A 25241-nucleotide genomic window follows, 5' to 3' on the forward strand; every position below is an offset into this window, starting at 1 on the left:
ATGATGAAATAAAAAAAAAATACCTATTGACCAGACATCAACCTGACCATCCAGCATACACAAATTTTCACAGACCACTGCCAGCAATGGCAGTAGAGATTATCTGAGTTGAAAGTAAATAAAACCAAACATTTCAATGATGTTCTCCATTTTTAGACAGGAAAGACTTCACAATTTTCAGTTTTCTTCAAAATGTCCAGAAAAGTGTGTCAAAGGTAGATGCCAATAATGTCAATGTTAGGCCTTGCAAGTTCTACAACTTTGTATTTATTGTTAAAGCACAAAAAAAGTTACTTAAGTTGTTTTGGGAAAAACTGAAAGTTCTGACGTTTAATGGTTGATATGGTTGTTGTTGTTGTAGCCCTGATTCTCTGAAGTTAGGACTCAGATGCATGCGGAGACTGGAAGTGAGAACCCTTTGACCAATCTTAGATTAGTAAGTTTCTCGCATAGCTGATTGTATTCTATGTTACATTACAAGCTGACCCACACTTCTCAAGGAAGCTACTCAATTTTTACATCACCCTGGCCTAGAGTTTTGGCAGGTGTTCCACATAAAGCCACACTAATTATTGGCACTCTCATACAAGAAGCATAGACAAAGGAAAGCATGGTTAAAGCTGCTTGATATGTAGAACTTCCTACAAATCTTCCTCCTTACAAACTTAGGGCATCTCATAATCTGACAAATTGCAATGTGCAAAGTGCAAAGTCTATGCTGGGACTTGAACTTGGTTTCTCCCAACCACAGCTTAGTGCGCTAACCACCACTATGGGCAAACCGTCATTGGCAGGTTCAAATTTTTGGCTTAAATTCTGTTAGGTCTTCATTGGTTTTATATTTGTGTCTGATTTTCAGGTCCCCCTAATATGAGTCCCTCTTGTCTAAAAATGGGCACAACGTTGCTATGCGCTGTTTTATCTATTTTTAATTCAGATATTCGTCGCCACAGCTGCAACATTTTGTCTTAGGCAGATGCCCTCCTTACAACTATTGTTAGGCTTGGCCAGTTCTACAACTTTGCTTTTCTAAGTCAAGTCCAAAAAACTGCTCCTTAAATGTCTTTTCTGGTTAAAAACAAATATGTCTATGTTTAACAGTTAATAGTGGTCAAAACAGCAGGTATATTTTTATTGATTCTGTTAGGTCTTGTTGGCATTCAAGGAATGTATATTCTAAGGTGTGTTAGACACTTTTTACTGTTCACTGAAACATGCTTTGAACAAAAATTTGTGATAGTTATTTAAAAAATTATTGAAAAATCAGTGACAAAAGTAATTTGCATTTTTGGAGATCTTATAGAACAGCTAGGATTTCGGGAAAGATATTTTTGTAATCGGGGGACAAAAATGTATCAGGAAATGAAAAAAACTGAACGCGCATGTTTTTTTAAATAAACATTTTATCCAGGACAGGGGTGAAAATGTGTCATTATAATTAGCCCCAAAAAAGGCCCGTTAAAAATTTTGACATAAGAAAACAATAACTAAAATTAAATATTGTTTGTATATTTTTGTTGTGAACCTATGTGATATTATAAAAGCTTGATTATAGATCTATTTATTATTTAGCAATTTGACCTAAAGATATTTATTATTATTATATTATTATTTGTCTGTTAATTACAGAAATTATGAAAGTTTGAACAAAATGGACGGCAACGGATGTGTTGGCGTAGGAGGGGAGACAAACCATGAAAATCTAATGGCTCGCTTACAAAATCTTGAATTGGCTCAAAAGGTAATAAACATTGTTAAAGACTTATCATGTAGTAATAGTTATATATCGCCCCTCAGAGCTAACAAAACTGGATTTAATCTTATAATTTCAATTTTGATATCTGCGAAAAATCCTACAGTACATGATTTTTCAGTATGGCTGAGAACCGGTTCTAATCCACCGGATATCAAACGGTTTCGAAGCAATGCAATGTAGGAAAACATTTTATGACCCACACCACAAAGTTAGTTGATAAACTTGTTGTATACACTGTAATGGAACTTGCTCATTAATGTTTTAGAAACTTGAGGCAAAATTAGAGGAGCAAGATTTATGGACAAAATCTCGAGTTGGAGTCAACGCCGATGTTATAGCAGAGCTTTCTACTAAATATGAAACATATAAGGTAAAATTTCCTGTTGTTCTTTGCTGTGTTTAGATAAGCTAAGGCTAAGTCTTTATTTAACATTGTTTTCATCATAGTGGTGCCATATAGTGGTGAGTTACAACCATAGGACATGATCAAATGTTATTGGTGTGTTAGCTCCACGTTCTGACAACAGTGAGATGGATAATTCAGTATTAGTTATTAACCTACAATAGACCCTCGCCCCTAATATATAACCAGAGTAAATTCCTTTAAGACTTAACTATGACCTTAGTATGGCAAGTGTCCTACTTTAACCCAATTTTATGGATTAAACAGTAAGGCCAATGAAGAATGTAATAATTCCTTACATATCGTTTTAATGCAGTGACTTGACTCGAACTAAAAGCTAAACACCCGTAAACTAGATCCCTGACCACTCACCCACTAAACTTTGCTGCATTATCTTTTCATTTGTTGTCATTTTGACTTTTTGATAATAGTTTTTTTTCTCCTTCAGGTTCTCTTATTATTATTATTGCATATTTATTCTGTTTAGACCATTCTTGCCGGAATCATTTCCAAAGTTGACTCTTTCCCAGCCGTCGAAAAATTTTGCAAGATTGAAGAAAATGCTAAAACAGCATCCAAAAAATCTAAACAACTGGAAGGCCAAATCAAAGAAATAATGGAAAATCTTGATAAGCAATCCTTAGAACAGGTACCTATTTATTATATCCGCAAAAAAACATTGAAAAAAAACAGCTACCTGTTAGTTTATCTCCTTTAAATGTTACAATATTACAAAGATTTAAAAATAAAACAATAATTCTCCGTATCGCTTTGAAACCGATTAATATCCGGTAGATTAGAACCGGTTCTGATCCATACTAAAAATTATGTCTAGCATCGTATTATATCCGGTTTTCTATTAATATAAAACTGGTTTTAATCTTATAATTGTACATTTTTTTATCCGCAGAAAGTTGTTAATAATACGATGCCAGAAATAACTATTATTTGTACTTATTTTTATCTCTCAGGAACAAGTCAGCAAGAACTCAATTCGAATTGAAAAAAATTTTGTGGTGAGTTATTAAAATTGTTTTATTTGTAATTTTAGCCCAGTTCACAAAAGCTAAACGGTCGACTGATAGAAATTTTCGGTCAACCTTTTTTGAGGTCAACCATTTTTCAGTTGTACTTTTGAATATATACCCTAAAAATAGATTATTTAATGTTCCTTTTTCCCTGAGCGATCAGCTGGGAGTCAGATTTATAAAAATTTCGATGGACGTCCTCATGATCTCCAAAAAATAATTTCAATAAGATTTAATTTTTCTTGAAAATTAAAAAATGACATCTGCAATCTTAAAGTACTTTGAATGTAATTAGTTATTGAAATGAAAATAAATATTTTTGGTGTTTATTTATTAAAAATTTTGCAATGTTGAACAAACGTCTATCAATTTTTTTTAGTGCAACCTCCAGCTGATCGATTAGAACTTCTAACCAACCTAATTAAAAATGGCGGACACAATAACAAATATCTTTTTCGATATTAAATTAAAACGTTAAATTGTTAAGATACTGATACTTTTTAAATGCATCATATTATAATTATTTAATTTGTGATTTTGTTCAGATATTACAATATAAACGTTTGTTGAAAGTTATCAAAAATCAAGCGAGGCGGGGACTATATAGGGGTTGGTTGGGGATGAAAAGTTTACAAGTTTACGTTGCGTTTATGTGTGTGTGTATTTTTGCGTAAGCAAGCTATTAAAATGAAGTGACACATATTAAGATAATAATTACTAACTATAACCGTTGAAGACAGTAACATTTGCTCCCTAGCATTTAAATAAATACAAAAATTATAGAAAGGGGGAATGTACGTTATTTTTTTTTTCATTGCTAGGGTAGGTTAATTGTCTAAAACAAGGCCTGAAATGTGCCAAACACAACTTTCCTCACAGATATGGTGTAATGGATGCAGCAATATATACTATCTTTAGGTAATACATTCATGTTTATTTCTATATATTTTAAAAGTTTGATTCTTTTCAGATATTAAAGATGAGAAGAAATTGACGGCATTGGAACGACGTTTCTACTAACAAAAAAGCAAATCAGGTTTTACTTTTTTTTTCTTCATGTAATGTACAATAAAAATTAGGGTATAGTCCCTTTCGTGGCAACGCCTCTTAAGGGGGGTTTTGTCGTATTTTCACATTAGTTTTTATAGGTTATTTTAGGTTAAGTTGGGTTAGGTGATTGCCATGCAGGGTTTAGGCTTCCCGCAGGGGCTAGAAATGGTGGAAAAGCTACTGTGAAAAAACGACGAAACGCCCCTTAAGAGGCGTTGCCATTAAAATGACTATACCCAAAAATTATTTTATAAACCTTAAAGCCAATGCTATTAAAAAATTAAAAAATGGAAAGGTGATAAAAGAACGAGCGTAAGTGATGTGACCAAAACTTTTTTTGTTGTTGAAAATATTAGTTTTCTGTTAAAAAAAAATCAACAAACGCAAAAGTTTAAGTCTGCCCCCTAACCCCTCCCTCTGGCTTTCCCTTTTTCAAGCCATAAATGTGCACTCCCCTGTTAAATCTAGATTTTGGCATCTTGGGGGGTAACATCCAATAGACAACCAACTCTTTGATTTCACGACCTCTGTCCTACCTGTGCATGGTAATGAGTTGCGCCTGTTTTGGGCTTAGGCATTCACCCTACTCTAACTATTAATATCGCGCATGTGATATAGTGTAGTAGGAACCATATTTTAACCGAGATTTGTACCTAACAACTCCCCGATGACGAGAAGATGGGTAACATGTTAGGCTATGGTTGCGGGTAAAAGAATTAATTTTAGTGCAGCGATATATTTATCAAAAGCGATTTAAAAGATAAACAGTTGCTTTACCCCTAGCATTTTGACGAGAATAATAGTCTAAATCTTACCCAAGACTTAAAGCTTCCTTGTAAAGTAAATCAATTAGGATGAGATATTTAGCTTCAGACATTTAACTACGACCCTGAGAAATTAAGCCTTTTATTTCATTTGAAGCTATTTTTGCCGTGAATTCTTTCATACACGTAACACATGAAGCATTTTAGTTTTACGTTTACTTTACTATACCAAACAGAAACCTATTATTAACACTAAAAAGTGTAATCATAATTACATTTATTATAGATACAATTACTACATTTGTCTATTGAAAATTATATAATTATCTTTTAGCGAGAAAAATGTTAAAAATGGACAAGATACTTTTAATTTTATCTATAATACAAAGTAGCTTGATGTCTGTCCGTCCGTCCGTCCGTCTGTCCGTCCGTCCGTCTGAAGCTTAAGATCTCGGTAACCACTGAACCGATTGGATTCTACTCTTCAGGGTATATACCTATTGGTCCTGTGGTGGTTTTAAGCTATTTTCTTGGGGGGTGGGACACCCCCAACCCCTCAAAAATGTAAATTTACCCCCCCGAAATGCATTTTAACTTGAATTTAGTGATCTGCATTTTTTTCGTGTTTAATGGTTTAAACTACATTTATAGGCCATATATTTGAAAGAATTTTCTATCATGTAGTTATAAAAATATCAAGACTTGAAAATTGCATTCTCGCATACCTATGCAATTTATAAAGCTGGCTTATTTTTACAAAAACAGCATGACGATTAATTTAGTGAAGTCTAATTGTTTGTTATTTATTGTAATACAACACCCACTATATATGTTTGATGGTATGCTTGTACTTATGCTTGAAATCACTTTTCTGAAATGCACTTCATGCAACTATCCCTTTTAAAGAATTTTCTTTTGTGAGTGGCATTTTCTAGGAGCGGTTTATCTTTAAAATGGTGGTGGTACCCTTTCCCTAAATAGATTAAACCTTACCTAGACCTATCAGAATCCTTTATTACAGGGAGACAGACATACATCCTGTTACTTATATAAGGATTTATAACATTCATAATGTTGTTTATGATTTTTTTTTTTAATTTAGAATATCAGCAGACTGACCTACAAGTTCTTTATTACAACAACGAAATATACATTCTATATAAAGGTAAATATACGCAACTTTTCTTTCAATGATAAGACTTAAACTTTTTTATTTTATGTCGTAATATTACAGTTTCTACACAGTTTAAGTTATTTAAGACAGAAAGATTTTATAGTTAAGATACACAAATGATGAAATAAATATTTTATTTCTTAAAAGCTAACAAAAAGGGACAACGCACGAACGCGATAAATTATTTTTTGCTCGTAAAGTTAGAAAAACTTTGTTATTAATAATTGGGAGAAAACTCCCCCACTTTCTTAAAGTCTTATATAAGCAAAGCCGCTAGTAGTTAATAAGTATCTTAACTACTGAGGACTTAAGGTTAAAGAAAGGTTAAAATCTACTCTTGTATTAAGTATTGTTTTTCTTTTTCAGGAAACATTGATGTTTTTTAGCTGTTATCAAGAAAAAAAAACATTCAAAGATTGATAGCTTATAATAATTCAATTTGTGAGTGATTTCAAAATTATAATACCATTATTTGTAACAAATAAAATAAAATAAGTTATTTCATATTTTTTTTTAGTTCAATAGTAAAGCTACTCTTTGATTCCATATGTACGTTTTAACATGTTCTTCTTGGCTGCTCTGAAACCCACAGCAGCTGGTCTGGGTGGCTATTATCTCGACTCAAACTCATATTTTTTTCGATTTTCTTGATATTCTAATTTGTACCAGGAATCTAAAGGGATAAGACAGTGGCCGATAAATTGATGTACATCCCCAATGATAACATAAAATAAACTAAAAAACACTCAACTTGATAAACCAATCAATCAAAATTCAGTAAAAGTCCCCAAAGTTCTTAAGCCAACGAATAGAAACACTTTATTATAAAAATATTAGGTAATAAACAGCCCATTGTCACCTCTCTATGGATTTATATTGTATTTTTCCCTTTGCTGCTTGTTATTGGTATCGTACCTTCAGATAACAACTTTTTTAATCAATACACATTTTTGATTGTTGTGGGTTCCCTCAGATCGCATATGGACTACAAATTCTATTTTTGAAAACTTTTACTAGGTTATGTAAAGGGTTAGAAGATCCGAGGGTAGTTTCCCCTAGAAACAGGGCTCTGCAGGGATAAATAGGGCACAAATATGTTGGGAGATAAATATGATTAACAGGTATGAATTGAAAGAGTTTCAATTGAATTTTTTTTCAAATTAGGATAATTTTTAACTTTGTTAATAACATTTCGTGGAACTACCCTTTAGGTGTAGTAAATTTAAAAAATGTCATTCTTTTAAACCTTATTGAAAAGTAACAGGATCTCTGTAAGTCTGTTCAAATGAATCCCTCTGATCCCTGAACCGATACGATACTCCTTTACAGTGTAACTTCTCTTTGTTTTTGGAAGGTTTTTAGCTATTTTTGAGGAGAGTACCACTAACTGTCTCTCTTCGAAATGATTTTAAACTTTTTGTTTTTGAACCTAAAATAAGAAAGGGGGATCAAATTACCTAAATGGTTCACTTTACAGATTCCTGGCAGGTCTTGGGAAGGTTCAGGAGTAAGGTATTCGTCAATATAATCGCCCTTGGAAAAAAACTTAAAGTCCCCTTTAAGGATATACAATCCCCTAGATGCTAGAGTGTAGCTGCTATTTTAATATAATATTAGCAACGCAGTGTAATTTTTTTGAAGGTCCGAAAATCAAGGTTAATAGAAGAATAAAATAAATATGTTTTAATGAACATTCAGACTTTCCAGAAATGTAAACTTCAATTTATATACACACTAAAGTTTGCATATTACAGGAATCGTCTTCACAAGCCTTTGTTACAGGAATCGTCAAGCCAAATTTGAATTTCATAACATTTGAACATGCCTAAGAACTTGTGTATTGATTATTTGATTATGCTTTAAACGGACATACTTGCATTTTAAAGCTTAAAGTTTCATATTATAATATGATTCTTTAATACAAAAATCTGATGAAAAAGATTAAAGTTATGAGACTTCAAGACAGGGTTAAAATGCATGGTAATTGCTTTAATTAGGTAGTGTGTAACTGTTAAATATGTGGAGGCGAGACCGCTGCGGCCATCGAAAACAGCCATCTCCTGCCGTTTTGTATTTTTTGCCAATAATAATGAAATATCAAATGTTTTGTTGAGGTCAAACTGATGTGACACAAGAATACAAATGAACAAGGATGACAACATCCATAAAAGCAAAGCTCTGAAACGGTAGGACAAATGGAAATTCATACTTGTATAGTGTCAGAACTGAATAATCAGTATATAATATCTAAGAGTCGAAGCAAAATTGTAAGTAAATTTCTATAAACTACTTTATACAGGATAATGTTTAGGGAAATAAATACATTTTTAGGACTTGATTACAGATTTGCTTTGCTTATTTTATTGTGCTTTTTTGTCCCAGGAATTAGTATAGCAAAAATCAGATAAGGGGGGGGGGGTGTAATGACATCTATTCTTAATCCGTGAGCAAAATGGTCTAAATATTAAGCTAGACCCTTCAAACTTGGTATATAAGCCTAGTCCTATAGGTATTACATCTAAATGGCAAAAAAATCCAAAATTTTAAGGTTAGGTTAGGTAAGAAAAACCCTGCGGAAATGGGGTTTTTAGGCTTTTTTTTAGTCTATTTTAATGTGGAAACTTACCTTAAATTGTTTTTTCTTAGGGTTTTAACTTCAATACTTAAGGATATTATTTAAGATGATTTAGCAAGTCGGGGACCGACCCCAGGGGGCTAGGTGGGTGGCCCGCAGGGGTTAAGTGCATTTTTCCAATATATATGTTGTGATACATCAAATTATAGGTTTTTTAGGTCAAAGAACTCAAATTCAGAGCTAAAATAAGCATAAGACCAATCTGAAGCTAACCCCAGCGGGCTAGGTGGGTTGCCCACAGGGCTTAAGTGCATTTTACCTAACCTAACCTAGAAACGTACCTATATTTTTACAGTTTTTTTCTTAAATAAACTGTGTCTATTAATGAGGACTTTATTTAAGATGATCCAGCAAGTCTGGGACCGACCCCAGCGGGCTAGGTGGGTGTCCCGCAGGGGTTAAGTGCATTTTTCTCAATATATATGTTGTGATACATCAAATTGCAGGTTTTTTAGGTCTAGGAACTCAAATTCAGAGCTAAAATAAGCATTAGACTAATCTGAAGCTAGCCCCAGCGGGCTAGGTTGGTGGCCCATAGGGGTTAAGTGCATTTTTTCCAATATATATCTTGTTATATTATATTAAAATATAGGTTTTTTAGGTCAAGAAACTCAAATTCAGAGCGAAAATTAGTATTAGACTAACCTGAAGCTAACCCCCCCCCCCCGGGCTATGTTGGTTTTCTGCAGAGCATAAGAGCATTTACCTAACCTAACCTAGAAACTTACTTATATTTTTACAGGTTTTTTTTCTAGAATCAACTGTGTCTATTAATGAGGACTTTATTTAAGATGATCCAGCAAGTCTGAGACCGACCCCAGCGGGCTAGGTGTGTGGCCCGCAGGGGTTAAATGCATTTTTTTGTGTTGTCATACATCAAAAATGGTCAAGAAAATCAAATTGAAAGCTAATAAAAGGATCAGACGTATCTGAAGCTAGCCCCAGCGGGCTAGGTGGGTTGCCTGCAAGTCTTAAGTCTAAACCTAGAACCTTACTTGTTTTTTTTTTAGGTTTTTTTTTCTGGAATAAACTGTGTCTATTTATGAGAACATTATTAAAGATGATAAAGCAAGTTTGGGACAGGCCCCAGCAGGCTAGGTGGGAGGCCCGCAGGGGTTAAGTGCATTTTTATAATTTGATGTATCACAACATATATATTGAGAAAAATGCACTTAACCCCTGCGGGCCACCCACCTAGCCCGCTGGGGTTGGTCCAAGACTAGCTGGATCATCTTAAATAAAGTCCTCATTAATAGACACAGTTTATTCAAGAAAAAAACTGTAAAAATATAAGTAAGTTTCTAGGCTAGGTTAGGTAAATGCTCATAAGCCCTGCAGAAAACCAACCTAGCCCGGGGGGGGTTAGCTTTAGGTTAGTCTAATGATAATTTTCGCTCTAAATTTGAGTTTCTTGACCTAAAAAACCTATATTTTGATATATAACAAGATATATATTGGAAAAAATGCACTTAACCCCTGCGGGCCACCAACCTAGCCCGCTGGGGCTAGCTCAGATTAGTATAATGCTTATTTTAGCTGTGAATTTGAGTTCCTTGACCTAAAAAACCTATAATTTGATGTATCACAACATATATATTGGGAAAAATGCACTTAACCTCTGCGGGCCACCCACCTAGCCCCCTGGGGTCGGTCCCCGACTTGCTAAATCATCTTAAATAATGTCCATATGAATAGATAAAGTGTATTTAAGTTAAAACCCTGAGAAAAAACAATTTAAGGCAAGTTTTCACATTAAAATAGACCAAAAAAAGCCTAAAAACCCCATTTCCGCAGGGTTTTTCTTACCTAACCTAACCTAAAAATAAATTTTTTTTGAATTTTGCCATTTAGATGTAATACCTATAGGACTAGGCTTATATACCAAGTTTGAAGGGTCTAGCTCAATATTTAGACCATTTTGCTCACGGATTAAGAATAGATGTCATTACGCCCCCCCCCCCCCCTTAGATCACATAAAAATATGTTGATAAAAAAGTAAAAAAATCAATATGTTTTAACTGAATGTACGGCCATTCTGGTAATGATTATAGAAATGCTACGCTTAATAAATTGTACAAACTACTGCAGGAATTAACATGCAAAGTTTGAAATTGGTAGGATAATTCTAACATGCCTAAATTAACGATAAAAATCTATCCATTCTGAACAGATGTACAGATGAATGCACCATCGGATGGGCGGACTTACTCCAGTCATAGAAAAGCTTCGCTTTTAAAAATGTTAATTTAGAAAAACAGTTTTATTAGTAAACTTTAGTAATTTACAGCATTTGATTAAATTTTTAACGTGTTTTTTATTTGAAACTTTAAACTCAACATTATTTGTAGGTATAAAACCATGGTGAAACTTATTTTTTTAAATAACAAATATTGAAACTCTAGTTATAAAGTAGCCATGATGTTAATACATGAAAAGGATTGACTGAAGGGATAATTATATTTTATTAAAGATTTTAATATTATTATAAAATCATAATTTGAAGATGAAATTAAGTAAAATATGTAACAGTAATCACAGAAACATTAAAAACAGGTTTTTTTCTCGAAATGGTAATACTTCAATTTACATGAGATTTTGTTACTAAAATCTTGATTGAAATAAGTTATATAAGGGATAGTTCTATGACAGGTACCAAGCTGTATTGAAAATAATTAAAAAAAGATGACAACATCCATAAGTATTGAAGCACAAAAAGATGACTAGAAAACAAACAGAATTAAAAAATAAATTATTAGAATGAATGCTAATTAATCAGATAGATAATCTAAAATAATGCAATAAAGCTACATGCATCTTTATCTACTAGCGACCACACCCCTAGAGGCCTCTGGGGTCACTTGAGGGGGGAGATGAATTGGATATTTACAATTTAAAAGAAAATTTTTTTTGGGGGGGGGCATGAATTTTTACTAAGGGCTATTTCTCTTGGGAGGGGGTGGTACTCTCCCCCGAAATAGTTATACACCTTCCTTGGACCTATGAGAAGCAAGGATAACCTTAACAATTCAATGGCTAGTGAGACAGACAAACATCCTATTGATATATTACAAGGATAAAACAACCTTTAAAGCAACCAAAAATTAAGTTTTTACTTAAACATAAAAAGTAACAATACTTGTCCTTTCATCTTTTCACAAAGGTTTTGTAGAAAAAAGAAAAATATAATATTAATATTGATAATATTATAAAAAAATTAAAATCTGACCAAAAAGCAAAGATAGACAGACAATTCGATTTGGAGTAGAAAAATAATATTAATAAGTATTAAATAATTTTTTTTTAATGTCACATAAATATGGCATTAATAATCATTAGAAAAATATCATGGTGAATTGAATATAAGAGGGATGTGTGTTAGGCTAGTTTATTATTTTTAAAAATAAAATGGTATCAAAATATGTTCAATGGTTAGGTATAGACTTAAGAGAAAGAAGTCCAAACCACACACACATTCTTCTTATATATATTACTACATGTCGACATTGGATGATCTTGTTAATGTGCTGTATTACTTTGAGTTTCATCTCATTGTGTTGATTTCCTCCTTGGATAAATGGAACCTCTAAAATAGAAATACTTTTTAGTTGCAAATGTACTCTATAGTTCAAAATGTCTGTCCGTCTGTCCAATTTCACATTGTGGCTTTTTAAAAGAGGAGCTAAAGACAATAAGAGCAACTACACATTTCATAAATGCTTACAACCTATTACTAGCAGATATGCTCATAGAAGCCTCAAGGGGAAGCTCCACTGCAAAGGAGAACCATACCAATTCACCGGGGAGCAAGATCTTTCACTAGACAAAAAAGCCTACTGCTTTATAAAATACTAGTGGCATCTAGGGGCTCTGTATTCGAAAAGGCAGAAATGGTCTAAAAAGATAGCTTAAACCTATTCCAAGAGTAAAATCGGAAATTAACATAGCCTAAAACCTTCACGGGATCTATGTGCAGCTTACATAAAATAGAGAACACAATCTGTTCAGTAGTTACTTAAATCTAAAGCTTTATTTTATATACTTTATATTATAGGAGGATAGGATATAAAGAAGAAAGCTTTTTTTGTCTGTAACACTTACCATTGAACCTATATGGTTCTCCTTTACTGTTAAGATTCCTAATTGATCCAGAGAAGGTTTTTAACTATTTTGAGGAAGGATTTCTCCACCCTCCCAACAAAAATTGACCCTCCCAAAAAATGTTTTTCTTTTTAAAACAAAAATTGATAATGAAGGGGGTGGGTGGAGGAAGTCGACTACCCTCTCCTTTGAGCACCCTACTAGCACAACACTGTGCACGCCACCACATATTTTTCTGTAAGTACTAATTAAGCATGGTAATGAGTTGCACCTGTTTTGGGCCAAGGCCTTCCTCTCTAATCTAACCATTTATGTCACACACCTGATACGGCAGCAATAGGAACAATGTTTAATGTCTTTAAGTATGACGCGTTGTGGGGCCAAAAACGAGCGGATGCGCTGCTATTACACCACAGTCGAGGGTTATAAAAAAAAATACCTTTTATAAATCAAAGAGAGAAGTGTGCGGCTCAATGAAAATCATTTTTTTTTTATCTCTGAAATATAAAACGGAATATTACTCTTCATTCCAATTATTTAAACTTATTTTACTTATATGCAACGGAAAAAGATACCTAGTGGACTTCTTCTCTAAAAACTACATGATAAAAAGGATAATAACATTCATATACGTGAAGCTTTTAAATGTTAGGACAAACGAACTTTAATACTTGAAATCTATAACACAAAACTAATATGCCTAAATTAACGACAAGAGCTATCCTTTACAGTCGCACTTACCAACCCTAATTATGGAAAAGCTTCGCCTTTTAAAAGTTAATTAAAAAATATTATTCATGCTAATTGCAAACAAAATAACTATCCCTCTTAGGATCATGGAAAGAAAACGAAGTAGCGGGTTTAGTTATATTTTCATAGTAGCTTTTAATAAGTTATTCTAGGTTAAGTTATAGTTAAATATTAATGATTTCCCTGCAGGGTTAGAGCCCCTTAAGCAGGGGCTAGAAAAAGGAGAAATGCTACTGTAAAAATACGACGAAAACTACTACTTTGTTTTCTTTCCATGATTCCGTTTACATAATCTTTTTTTTTCAACTTGTAAAATAAAAGTTAATAAATAACTTCCTATTTGTGGTGCTACCCTTCCTCGAAATAGTTTTAAACCTCACCAGGACCTATGACAATTTACTCTGTAAATGAGGACCATATAGGTTCAGTAGTTAGCGATATACTTCGGTACAGACAGAAAAAACATCCTGTTACTTTATTATAATGATAGGTATAAAATTTTAACTTTACGCTATTTATTATTTATATTTTTGAAATCATATCAGCTGATTATTCCTTGTTTATAATTCTAGATCTTTTTAAAAAATACACAGCAATAAGTAGCTAGCTGAATATATATTTTTTTGTTTACCCCTCAATAAAAATAAAACAATTGATTAAATTGTTTACGCTTTAAAATAAAATATTTTAAGTTTTTAAAAGACAGCTTTTTAATATTTTTTAATAAACTTCAACTATTGATATGGTTTGGCCCCGATTATGATCAGGGATAGAAAGATAAGATACTGATTTTAAATCTATTTGGAAAATGAGACTTACTATAGAGTAACTTTTTTTTCGCCGAACTATATAATAATACTTATAAATCTATACTATGGGGTTATTATTACAATCTCTAATTATTTTTGTGTATAAAAACTTAGCAATTGCAGCAAAAAATAAGAATATGTTTAGGTTGGGTTATTTTTCAGTTGTACTAAAATCGGTTGACCTACTGAAAAAAAGGTCGACCTCCAAAAAGCTTTTATGAACTGGGCTTTAGTGTATTTTTCAAAAAAAAGATAAAAATATAATTAACTAAGGTACTACTTAAATATTATTTTGTCATAGTCTTGTTAATACCTAGTCATATTTCCCTTATTTATTTGTTCTTTTTTGCACCCTTTCCTTATTTGTTGCTGTTCCTGTTCAATTCTTAACAAACCTATTATTTAAGAATTAAGGAATTATCAGGGGTGTATATTCTGCATGGGATCCCATACTGAGGTGGGCGGGGGGGGGGGGGGATTAGAAACATGTGGGGGTGGAAAAAATGAAAAACGAAAAGTAAATTGAGCCGTATTTTTATTGTATTTAATCAAATAAAAAAGAAAACTTTAATTAACTGAATGCATTTAGGGGATGGGAGGCTACTTCTTTTTCCCCCTTCCTAGGGAAAAAACAAGAGTGGGGAGGGGGGTGAAATAAAATTTATAAATTTATTAGCAGGGGAAAAAATGAATCTTGTGCAGAATAAGCACCCCTGAAAATTATAGATAATTATTAAATATTTTTACAGGAAAAGATATCAGATGTGGACAAACGTCTTAAAACTACCACGCAACACTTGCAAAGCTTAACATCAGATTGGTATAGATGGAAGGAGAATAATGTCTTTCACAATCACTCCTTTGATCTCACTCCTGCCGAACAGCTGGTCGGCAGTACACTAAAAGACACCAATCACGTAGAAGACAAGAACAAGAAGACAAAGTCTGACAAAGATATAGAATTCCCAGAGCTTCCCAAAGACTCGAGCACAAGCGTAACTTCCAGCTCCAAGCGCAGAATGTCATCTAAAAAGTGTGAACAATCAAACTCTTTTTCATTTGCTACTGTTGCAGACTGGTTGTAAGTATTTAATATTCTTCTAAATTATTTTTTAAAAATCAAAATCTGAGGTTCTACAAATTTTATTTAAATTTTATAAAAATGATTTATTGTTGAGCTAATTTTATTTTTCAAATATGAAGTATGTACCTACGGTAATGAATCAAATATGTTTTTTTTACTCAACTCTATTTTACAAGTAATCTATTTTCAGGGGTTTATATTATGCACAAGACTTATTTTTCTTCCCTGCTACAAAATTTCTTATACCCTCCCCTAGTTTTTTTCACCAAAGAGGGGGTAAAAATATTTAATTACTCCATATTTTATTCCCCCTCCCACAAATAGAAAATGAAAAAATATTTTGCAGTTCTCTAAATTTTCTTTTTCCCCAACCACTTATTTTTTATTGACCCCTCCCCTTTATACAGGGTCAATTGTGCAGAATATACACCTCTGTCTATTTTTAAAAAAAACTTTTAACCAATTTTTTTTTTACAGAGGGGCTGACATGACACAGAGATCAAGGACTAAATCTACATCTTCAACCGCTACTGGAAAATTAAATCCTAGTGCGCCAGAGTTTAGCCTCTGTCAGCCAGACAAAGATATATTTGTGTTGGCAAGCACAGCCGATAAATCTGAAGAATCTCAATATGATCATGATAACACAGCGGACAAAGCTGATGAAGACGCTATAAATGCCTCCATTACAAAATCAAAGTTGACTCCAGATGCACAGCCGTTTGTGTTCAATGGGAATATCAAAGTTTCTAGCAATTCTGAAGCAAAAGAGTCCAAAGGAAAACCGACTGAAGATCAATTCAACAAAAAAACATTATCTGAAAATGCTTCTGATGTCATAAGTAAATTAAAAGCCGATGCTAAACCGTTTACAATGAATATAAGGTCATCAACAGAAATGCTTGTTGATGACACTAATGTCCTCGATAAAGCTTCTGAAGATTGGACAACTAAACATCCTCCTAAAAGCGTTTCCACTAAGTTAACTACTGATGCCAAGCCTTTTGTTTTCAACTCACTTACAGCTGACACAAAAACTTGTACCCAGACCAATAAATATATAACAAAATCGCTAGATGATGCGAGGAAACAGAATCCTATTCTTATAGATAAGGCAAAAGCAACATCTAGCACAGCAGTTCCTGCTACATTTCACCAACAAGCGAAAAGTAGCTTACATTATCATGTAACTCAAACAGTGCACAATTTTGATCCTAATGCTCCCCTGCAGACAACAACCCCATATAGAAATCCCTACCAACAAGCAACTCAAAGCAATTTTGGCCAAAGAACTCCAATATCCCTTGGTAACTCACCAGGGCATTCTCCTCCACAAGCAGGCAATATTTCGCCTCCTAATTTCAATCTGGCAATGACCTATGCAATGCAAGGTCATGGCTACATGGCACATGAATTAAATTCAGGCAGCCAGCTCGTTGCCATGCCTGGCGTTCCAATTGACTACGGAGGACCAGTAAATTCTGACAGCGGAATGTTTGCTCATTACCTGCCACAGGCTTCCCCAGGCTATGCTCTACCAACAATCGTCAGACAACCAGCAAATTATTCAGCTAATCAATAGGAACCCAGATACTGAACATTTGAAATAATTTTCCTGCCATTTTTGTATTTTTAATACCATTTAAGTTGTTAAAATACAAAAAAAGTAATTGAATAACTTTAATACCAAGTGATTTTAATGTGATAATTTGCTTCTATGCCATTTTTTAAACAAGTCTTCTCTAACATAAATCTAGTATTCAAAAAAGTATCTTTATTCTGTCAATTTTAAAGGGAAATCTATTTATAACCCCTCAGCGAAGTTATCTACGCACGGCTGCTGCACGCTCTTGCGAGTAAAATTGTGATAAACTACTGCTATGATTCTCAAAAAATGAGCTTTAATCTATGTCGTTAGACCATTCATGTGCAAATAACTAAAGATGCATTTATCTACTGTATGTAAATAATGTGATATATATAAACAAAATGTGCCATTTAACTATTGCCTCTTACATTAATAAGTTGGGACAGGTCAGTAAAAGAAACAATCTTATAGCATGTAAATCTTGTTTTTAGATTTCCTATATCTATTAATAAATTAAAATCATTGGTGGAATAGTTTATCTAAGTAAAATCTAATAAAATATTGCACCCAAAGTTTTTAAAGATGATTAAGTTTTGGGGGTTCGGTAGTTTTCATTTACAGTAAAACTTCCCCCCACTTTCTGAGCCTTTTAAATAAGAAATAAGTCTACCTAGATATTTAAAAAGTTTCAATCAAGTATCAAATGATACAAATCATTTATCTCTAATTTCTGTCCCAATTTATGTATATAAATCTGTGAGTACTGATAAAAATGAATATATTTATCCGCCATTGTTTTGATTAAAAAGATAGTTTTAGAAAATATTTTGTTCCCATCGATTATTTAAACATTTAAATTAACAAAAAAATTAATATTTTAATAAGGGTGATATACCTACGTCAATGTGTAAAGAAGAAGTTTCACGAAAAGCATTGGACTTTTTTTTTCTAAAATCTGTATGTAATTATACAGATTAGGTATAATAAAAAATTTTAATTTTCCACCATATAGGTTAGTTTTCCTAACTTTAAGGCTTGTAGAAAAAATAAATATTAAATACCTAGTATTTTTTGTAAAATTAACTAAGCAATCGAAAATCGCACATTTGCTCAAAAACAGCGTGGTAATTTTGTAAAAGATCATTCTATATTCATCATTTACTTCGAATGTATTATAAGGATCAATAATCAAAGTAACTAAACTTGTTAAGTAGTGGTACTATCTCTTAAGAAAAAAAACAATTGAAATTACAAACATATTTTTTCATTTAAAAAACTTGAGCTTGTTGCAGAGTAGGTACCTAATGTTAAATATTTTTTGTTTATTAGATTAAAACAAGTAGTCGAGGAAATATTTTTCTATGTTTTTTTAACAAAATATTTTTTTACAAATATATAGGAGTACCTATACCTTAAGTAACAATTTTAAAATGTTTTGTGTAATCCCTCTAAGCAACAAGTGGACCAGAGAAGTCTCCCCCTCATTTATTTTTAAACAATAATAGATATGTTCAAATTGCATGAAGAAAGATCTCAAGTGTATATATACTTGTACTTATCTGTATTTTTTTGCAGATGCTTTGACATTAAAAGTAAAAGATGGAGGGAGATATTTTGAAGTTGATGTCTCGGCTGGCGGCCATGGAAAAGACACAACAGGTTAGCGAATATCCGTCCAATGATTGGTTCGAATATTTGTCATTACACGTTATAACTTACTGTGCTGTTTGCCTATGCTTAGAATAAAGAGGAATGCCTTGGCAAAAATCAGACCCAATATTTTACCATTCACAGTTAGAAATCCATATTTAACTGTGGGTTTTCTGCAATTGTAGGGATGTCAGTTACACTTATCAGTAAAGTCTAGCCTTAGGATGTTATCAACCACCCCAAAGGTATTGATCAGATTTGTATAGCAGTAATATTGGTACTACAGAACAAGGGCAAGGGAAAGATCAATCACAAAGAATCATGTATTAAAGCCTTAGAAAAACAATTTATTCATGAATGCAGGAATAGGAAAATCAATCATAATAAGTGATGTCACCTCGTAGTTAGGCTTTTGGTAGCTTCATGTTCATATTTATAAACCGAACATTAGTTTATTTGCTATGTTCTTTGCCATCCTGTATACATTAGATTTAATGTATAAAAATAAAAACCTCTCTCTGACACCAATGTAAATTTCTAGGCGATTTTACGTGGCATGGTTAACAAGATCGAGTCTCTGCCAGACAGCAATCATATCCAACAGATCAACAACAAGACGGACAGGTTGGAGTCAAGATTGATTGGGATAGAGAAGAAAATGGACACTTTTCTTTCCTTGGCAAAATTTGAGGTAACTGTATAATTGTTAAACATGAATTATCCCCGGCATTAAAATATTTAATCTTTGCCTGGTTTTCAGTTTATTTTGAGAATCATAATTCCCTTGCCACTATCAGTCTAAAGTAAATGAAAATATCACTTCTTTAATTAATTGCATTCAATTACATAAATGAAAACAAAAGTTACAGATCTTTTGTGTTTTTGTCTCGTACGATTTTCACCATCTTTATTTTTTCTTAAACCTCAGGAAATTACATTGAAATCAAATCTGAAATAAAAAACGAAAGGGTTGGCAAAAAAATAATTTGCGTAATTTTGTTTTTAGATGTCTAGTCAACAATTCCAAGATGAGATCCAAAGAATAAGTCTCTCAGTCCAATGTGTTGAAAGAGAGCTGAAGGCCGTCAAACAAGAACAGGCAGCTTCAAAGATCATGAAAACACAGGTAGGTTAAGTTGTAATTTTATTTTTGTCAAATTAGGTTTTTTTTTATCAAGTCTAATAACTGCATAGCCATGGCTACAAGTTTTCTATATTAATACCTTCCCTTGTTTATTCGTCTTTTTTTATTCGCGATATTCTGCAAATCCTAATTGTTAATGTTTTTTTTTGATAATTCGTATTTTACTCATAACTCGACGCTTGCAAAGCATTTGATGAATTTCTGAAAATATGTATTATTTACTACATTCAACCGGTTTAGTTCACCAATTTAAGAAATTTTCTCATAGATTCCAGGATATTTGAGGCTATTTTATAGGGTTGGCAATCCGGAATCCGAAATCCGCCCAATTTTTGGGCCAATTTTGGAATCCGAATCCGGATCCGGAATCCGTTTTTTAATAGCGGATTCCGGATTCTGAATTGGTAGGCTAAAATTACCGTCTTGAAATTTTTCTTTCAACTTCCCCTTTTTGAAGGCAAAGATTATCATCATTATATATAACTAGCGGCTTCGCCCCTAGCCTCTAGGGGCTTTGCCCCAAGAGGTTTAATCAAACCAATTTTTCGTATTTTAGATTTAAATGAAAAATTAAAAAAAAAAAAATTTTTTGGGGGGGGGGGTAGTTGATCCCACTATTTTAATTTTAGTTTTAAGAAGAAAAAAAAAATTGGGGGGGGGGCGGTATTTTTAATTTTTTGGGGGGGTTGGGGGTGTCCCACCCCCCAAGAAAAAAGTTAAAAACCTTCCCGGGACCTATGAGAAGCTACCCTGTAAAGGAGAACCCGATCGGTTCAGCGGTTATCGAGATCCTTCGCTACAAACAAACAAACAGACAGACACACAGACATCGTTCTACTCTGTATTATAGATATCTTTTAAAATCTGGTTCAATTCTCGGAAGTGAATTATAGAAAAAACAAAAACATTAATCTTTAGGACATATGTAGCACTTACATTTTTTAATTTTTTAAAAAAGCCTTTTAAAATATTGCTAGAATCCGGAATCCGAATCTGGAATCCGCCAAAAATAAGAATCCGGAATCCGTAAGGAATCCGCCACTTTTTTTGACGGATTCTTTTAAGAATCAGGAATCCGAATCCGGCCCAAAAATTCGACGGATTGCCATCACTACTATTTTACATGTGCCCTCCCTTCCCCCTTAGAATGAATGGCACCTAGATGCTAGGGTTGAAGCCACTTGTCATATCCTTGTCATTTCTTTTATTTTTTTTTTATTTTTTAGTAGATCATTTTATCTTCATTATTTCATTTATCTGTGCTAATCTTTCAATATAAATAAGCTTAATTTTATTAAATGACTTGGTATTTTTTAGGTTTCTAATGTTGACTTGGAGTCGAGCAATTGCTATGAAAGCGACGACACTGCAGACAATAGTGAAGTTGAAAGTATACCAACCGATGATCTAGATTATTGTTACAGTCAACTTTTGAAAGACGACAACAAATCAAACAAGATTGTTAAAAAGTCAGAAAAAGTCATAGTCTCAATCAAAAATGACATAAATTCCAAGGAGAATACTTACAATAGTTTTAAAATTTTCTCGGACAACAATTCTGACGTTGTTGACATTGGAAGATTTTTTGAGGAGAACTCGAGCAAACAATTGAGGTTTGGAGATGTGGATGCTGATGACTATGACCAAGATTATGATACGCTTAATGACTGTGATACGCTTGAAAGGTAAGAGATTTCAAGTGATTCCAATTTTTTAAAGTCTTATTTTTGATACCTATTAGGCAAAAAATCGTCCCTGTCGATAAATCAGTACTTGAATATTTATGCTTTTTTTGAATTAATGAATTTATAACGTCGAATTATAGTCAGTTTCACAGAAAGGAGAATAAAAATTACTTGGATTAAGTCCTGTTTTGTTGGTCCATAGATTTTTTTAGTTGTTTAGAACCGGTTCTAAACCAGCGGAATTGAATCGGATTTTAACATACTGGAAAAGCTATCATTTTAAGTCTTTTTTCGAGTAGGTAGATGTTTGGTATGAATTCAAAGTTAAATAAATTGAAGTCGCTGTTTGAATTTGAATATGTAAATGTAACTAATAGGTACATAAATTTTAATTTGTTTAAGTGATAACCCAAAATCAAAACAAGTTCAAATCGAAACTGAAAATGAGCTTAACACAAATGCAATAGAATTTGGCGATGTTACCAAAGATTTGGAAGAGAATAAAGATAACCCCTCTACACAAGATGATGGCAGTGTAAACAATTATGAAAATAAAACACTTGAATTTGGCGAAGCAACCAAAGTTTACCAAGAATTAATACTTGATTCTGCCATTGATTCAAATTCAAAAGCAGATAAAATTCTGTATGATGCAAATACCAAAGAAAACAATACTCAAATCTCACACATTGATAAATATACTCAAAAAAATCAAATACTTAAAATAAATATGGATCATCACAAAACAGATAAACTAAGGTAACTTACTTGAATACTTGCATAATCTTTTAATTATTAATATAAAAATGAAATTTTGTCCACAATTAGTAAAATTAATTGTTTTTATATAAAAAAAACCGTAGGTATTAATGATAAAAATCATAGTCTAGTAGTCCTATGAAAACATTGCATGATCGAGATTTACTGGGAGGGGGGGGGGGGGGGGGTAAATCAATCATCTCATAATCTGTGCACAAATGCTTTAGGAAAAATACACCTACCAAAGATTACTCAATACTCATGCCAAGTTTCAAAACGAAATTCGGATTTCATGTGCTATTTGTGAACTAATTACGAGATGGTTGCATTGCCTCCCGGCCCTCCTACCTTTATGAACATACAGCCAAATAATTGGCTGTTTTATTTAACAAGACATTTATTTTGGAATACTACGGCCGGACGTGTTGATAATGGGCATGATGTCCTATCTATAGTGAAGTTACGCTACTTACACTACAATAGCATTTTTATTAGTAGCGAAGCTACTCTATAATTCACTTTGTCCGTCCGTCAGTCCGTAACGCTATGGGGGAAATGGGATTTACTCAGCTCCTATAAAAGATAGAAAGCTGAAATTTTTTGACAACATTCCCATCATTAAGGAGCACATTAACTCTAAAACATCAATGGCGGTCGGACGGCTTTTTAGTAGGTTTTAGGCTATTTTTTTTATTTTCCACATTTTTGCTCATATCTTTGGTGTTTATGGTCCGATTTTCAAAATTTTTTCAGTTAAATATATCAAAATTAAATTTTCCGTCATTTGAAGAAAACAAAAATGACGGCCAGACTGCCTTTTTGCAGGTTTTTGGCTATTTTTATATTTTTTACATTTTCCCCCATATCTTTGGTGTTTATGGTCCGATTTTCAAACTTTTTTCAGTTAAAGATATCAAAATTAAATTTCCCTTCGTTTGAAGAAAACAACAATGACGGTCAGACTGCCTTTTTGCAGGTTTTTGGCTATTTTTATATTTTTTTACATTTTCCCCCATATCTTTGGTGTTTATGGACTGATTTTCAAAATTTTTACAGTTAAAGATATCAAAATTAAATTTCCGCTCATTTGAAGAAATCAACAATGACGGTCAGACTGCCTTTTTGCAGGTTTTTGCCTATTTTTTATATTTTTTACATTTTCCCCCATATCTTTCGTGTTTATTAATCGATTTTCAAAATTTTTTCAGTTAAAGATATCAAAATTTAATTTCCCGTCGTTTGAAGAAAACAACAATGACCGTCAGTCCCATCCACGAAATTTTGTGCTTCGCTACTTATGGATGTTGTCATCCTTGTTTCCATTTAAATAAGAATAAAATTCTACTGACTTTATTAGCAGTTTATTTTTATTACAGTTTCTTGTCTCCGAATTATGGAAAACCTGGTTTTGTGGAGGAATATTGGTTTGAATTTGGCGAGGCTACTGAAATCTTAAGAAAACTCCTATGTCATAACTCTCAGGTTGACTGACAATTAAAGATAACAATTGTAAATTGTTTTATTTCATTATATTTCAAATTACAATTTTGCTTATGATTTTTGCATTGGCTCTCTAAAAAGAGTTATATGAAAAGTATTCAACAAGTTTTCTCTTGTCTAAATATACAGCTTTTGATAATAAGAAATAACAAAAATATTGCAATTATAAACTTGAAAACTCTTTTCTTTGAGGTATACCTAATATTTATACTCATATCCAATTATGCTCTCAATAAAATAGCTTTATTAATATATTCGTGCAAATATTTGTGACTTGTTTGCGTTCTACCTTTGAAAAGGAGGGTGTGAAGGTGTGTTATAGTTGTAGAGATCATGTAATTAGCTATAGGGTATGATGAACACTTGTAAATACCCAGGAAGGAAGGGGATATTGGACTGTAAATTACACTTGTACCCAAAGTTTTTTTAATCGTGATATCTTATTCGTTGGCGCAAAAATTTGGATTTGTTAGTTCCAAACAAGGAGTGTCGAAAAAGTGGTAATTTCTTTCGTCATTATTATGGAAATAATCGATGATTCTTCCAAATAATACATAACTTGTTATAAATTAGACTGTATCCCAATCTGGACCGCAATTAGTGTAGGTCTGGTATTATTTTTACTTCCATGCAAATGCCTTGCTGAGTCAAAAAGCTTAAAGCCAAATATTTAAAAATGTACAAAAATGTTTATTTAAAATGTTCTAGGAAACTATCCATGAAAATTAATTTTATAAGATCTCTATAACAATCACCAACCGCCTCTCTTAAAATCTATTAAGTATAAAATATTGTTATTGTAGAATGTAATGTACTTATATGTTTATTTATTTGTGATTATCGCATTTACATCCTAGCTTTTAAATATTGTATAGAAAATTTGCAAACGGGGGGGGGGGGGAGGAATGCAACCCCCCCCCCTATTATTTATTTATTTATTGTCTTGTGAAAATTTATGCTTATAGTAGTAATTTTCCGAAATCATAGTTTTATTACCTAGTTAGTATAGAATATTTAAGAATATATAATAAAAGATTTAAAATCATCCGTTTAATAAAAGAACAGGATGTTTGTCCGCCTGTCTGTCTGTTTGTACCGAAGGATCTCACTAACCGCTGAACAGATTTGTTGCCCCTTTACCATGCTTCTCATATGTTTTGGGACGGTTTATAGCTATTTTGGGGGAGGAAAACACCACCCTCCCCAGAGAAATCGCAAAAAAATATGCGGATATTTTTGATAATTAGCTAAACAACTAGTACCATCTAGCGGCGAAAAAATAATTTTTGATTAATAGGTAGCTGATTATAACATAGATTGAAAAGAAACAATTTTACGTGTCCCTAGAGGCCTCTAGGGGCGTA

At 32.7% G+C, this 25241-nt stretch overlaps 2 protein-coding genes and 2 long non-coding RNA genes across 5 annotated transcripts; 3 read left to right on the top strand and 1 right to left on the bottom strand.

Annotated features, from left to right (window-relative positions):
* Window positions 1–1600: 1600 nt before the first annotated feature.
* Window positions 1601–18715, top strand: LOC145318875 (uncharacterized). Of its 2 annotated transcripts, XM_080160541.1 has the most exons (8): window positions 1601–1741; window positions 2022–2126; window positions 2647–2808; window positions 3131–3175; window positions 15217–15548; window positions 16029–17585; window positions 17901–18025; window positions 18469–18715. In XM_080160541.1, the coding sequence occupies exons 1-6, from the start codon at window positions 1652–1654 to the stop codon at window positions 17131–17133; spliced, it is 1839 nt and encodes a 612-aa protein (XP_080016667.1). In that variant the 5' UTR covers window positions 1601–1651; the 3' UTR covers window positions 17134–17585; window positions 17901–18025; window positions 18469–18715. The 2 variants fall into 2 exon arrangements, with proteins under 2 accessions (XP_080016667.1, XP_080016671.1); XM_080160545.1 differs by lacking the exon at window positions 17901–18025.
* LOC145311842 (uncharacterized) lies at window positions 4153–6674 on the top strand. Its single transcript, XR_013876894.1, has 3 exons — window positions 4153–4223; window positions 6104–6166; window positions 6542–6674. It is a non-coding gene; the product is annotated as an uncharacterized LOC145311842 (long non-coding RNA).
* Window positions 11712–13407, bottom strand: LOC145318815 (uncharacterized). Its single transcript, XR_013879540.1, has 2 exons — window positions 13348–13407; window positions 11712–12393 (listed from the first exon to the last, which is right to left on the bottom strand). It is a non-coding gene; the product is annotated as an uncharacterized LOC145318815 (long non-coding RNA).
* Window positions 18649–24720, top strand: LOC145318884 (uncharacterized). The gene is made up of 7 exons (XM_080160556.1): window positions 18649–18798; window positions 19331–19480; window positions 19796–19915; window positions 21251–21618; window positions 22021–22377; window positions 23754–24188; window positions 24660–24720. The coding sequence occupies exons 1-6, from the start codon at window positions 18739–18741 to the stop codon at window positions 23866–23868; spliced, it is 1170 nt and encodes a 389-aa protein (XP_080016682.1). The 5' UTR covers window positions 18649–18738; the 3' UTR covers window positions 23869–24188; window positions 24660–24720.
* The last annotated feature ends 521 nt before the right edge of the window (window positions 24721–25241 follow it).

This window comes from Acartia tonsa, chromosome 1 (genome assembly GCF_053477335.1).
Source record: "Acartia tonsa isolate MP-2025a chromosome 1, ASM5347733v1, whole genome shotgun sequence".
Taxonomy (NCBI): Eukaryota; Metazoa; Arthropoda; class Copepoda; order Calanoida; family Acartiidae; genus Acartia; species Acartia tonsa.

Bases quoted from the DNA above. Each gene is read 5' to 3' on its own strand.
- LOC145318884 (XM_080160556.1), top strand. From the start codon at position 18,739: ATGGAGGGAGATATTTTGAAGTTGATGTCTCGGCTGGCGGCCATGGAA. The intron at 21,619-22,020 runs GTAAGAGATTTC...AATTTGTTTAAG, and splicing joins GACTGTGATACGCTTGAAAG to TGATAACCCAAAATCAAAAC. The intron at 22,378-23,753 runs GTAACTTACTTG...TTTTTATTACAG, and splicing joins CACAAAACAGATAAACTAAG to TTTCTTGTCTCCGAATTATG.
- LOC145318875 (XM_080160541.1), top strand. From the start codon at position 1,652: ATGGACGGCAACGGATGTGTTGGCGTAGGAGGGGAGACAAACCATGAA. The intron at 1,742-2,021 runs GTAATAAACATT...TTAATGTTTTAG, and splicing joins ATCTTGAATTGGCTCAAAAG to AAACTTGAGGCAAAATTAGA. The intron at 15,549-16,028 runs GTAAGTATTTAA...TTTTTTTTACAG, and splicing joins GCTACTGTTGCAGACTGGTT to AGGGGCTGACATGACACAGA.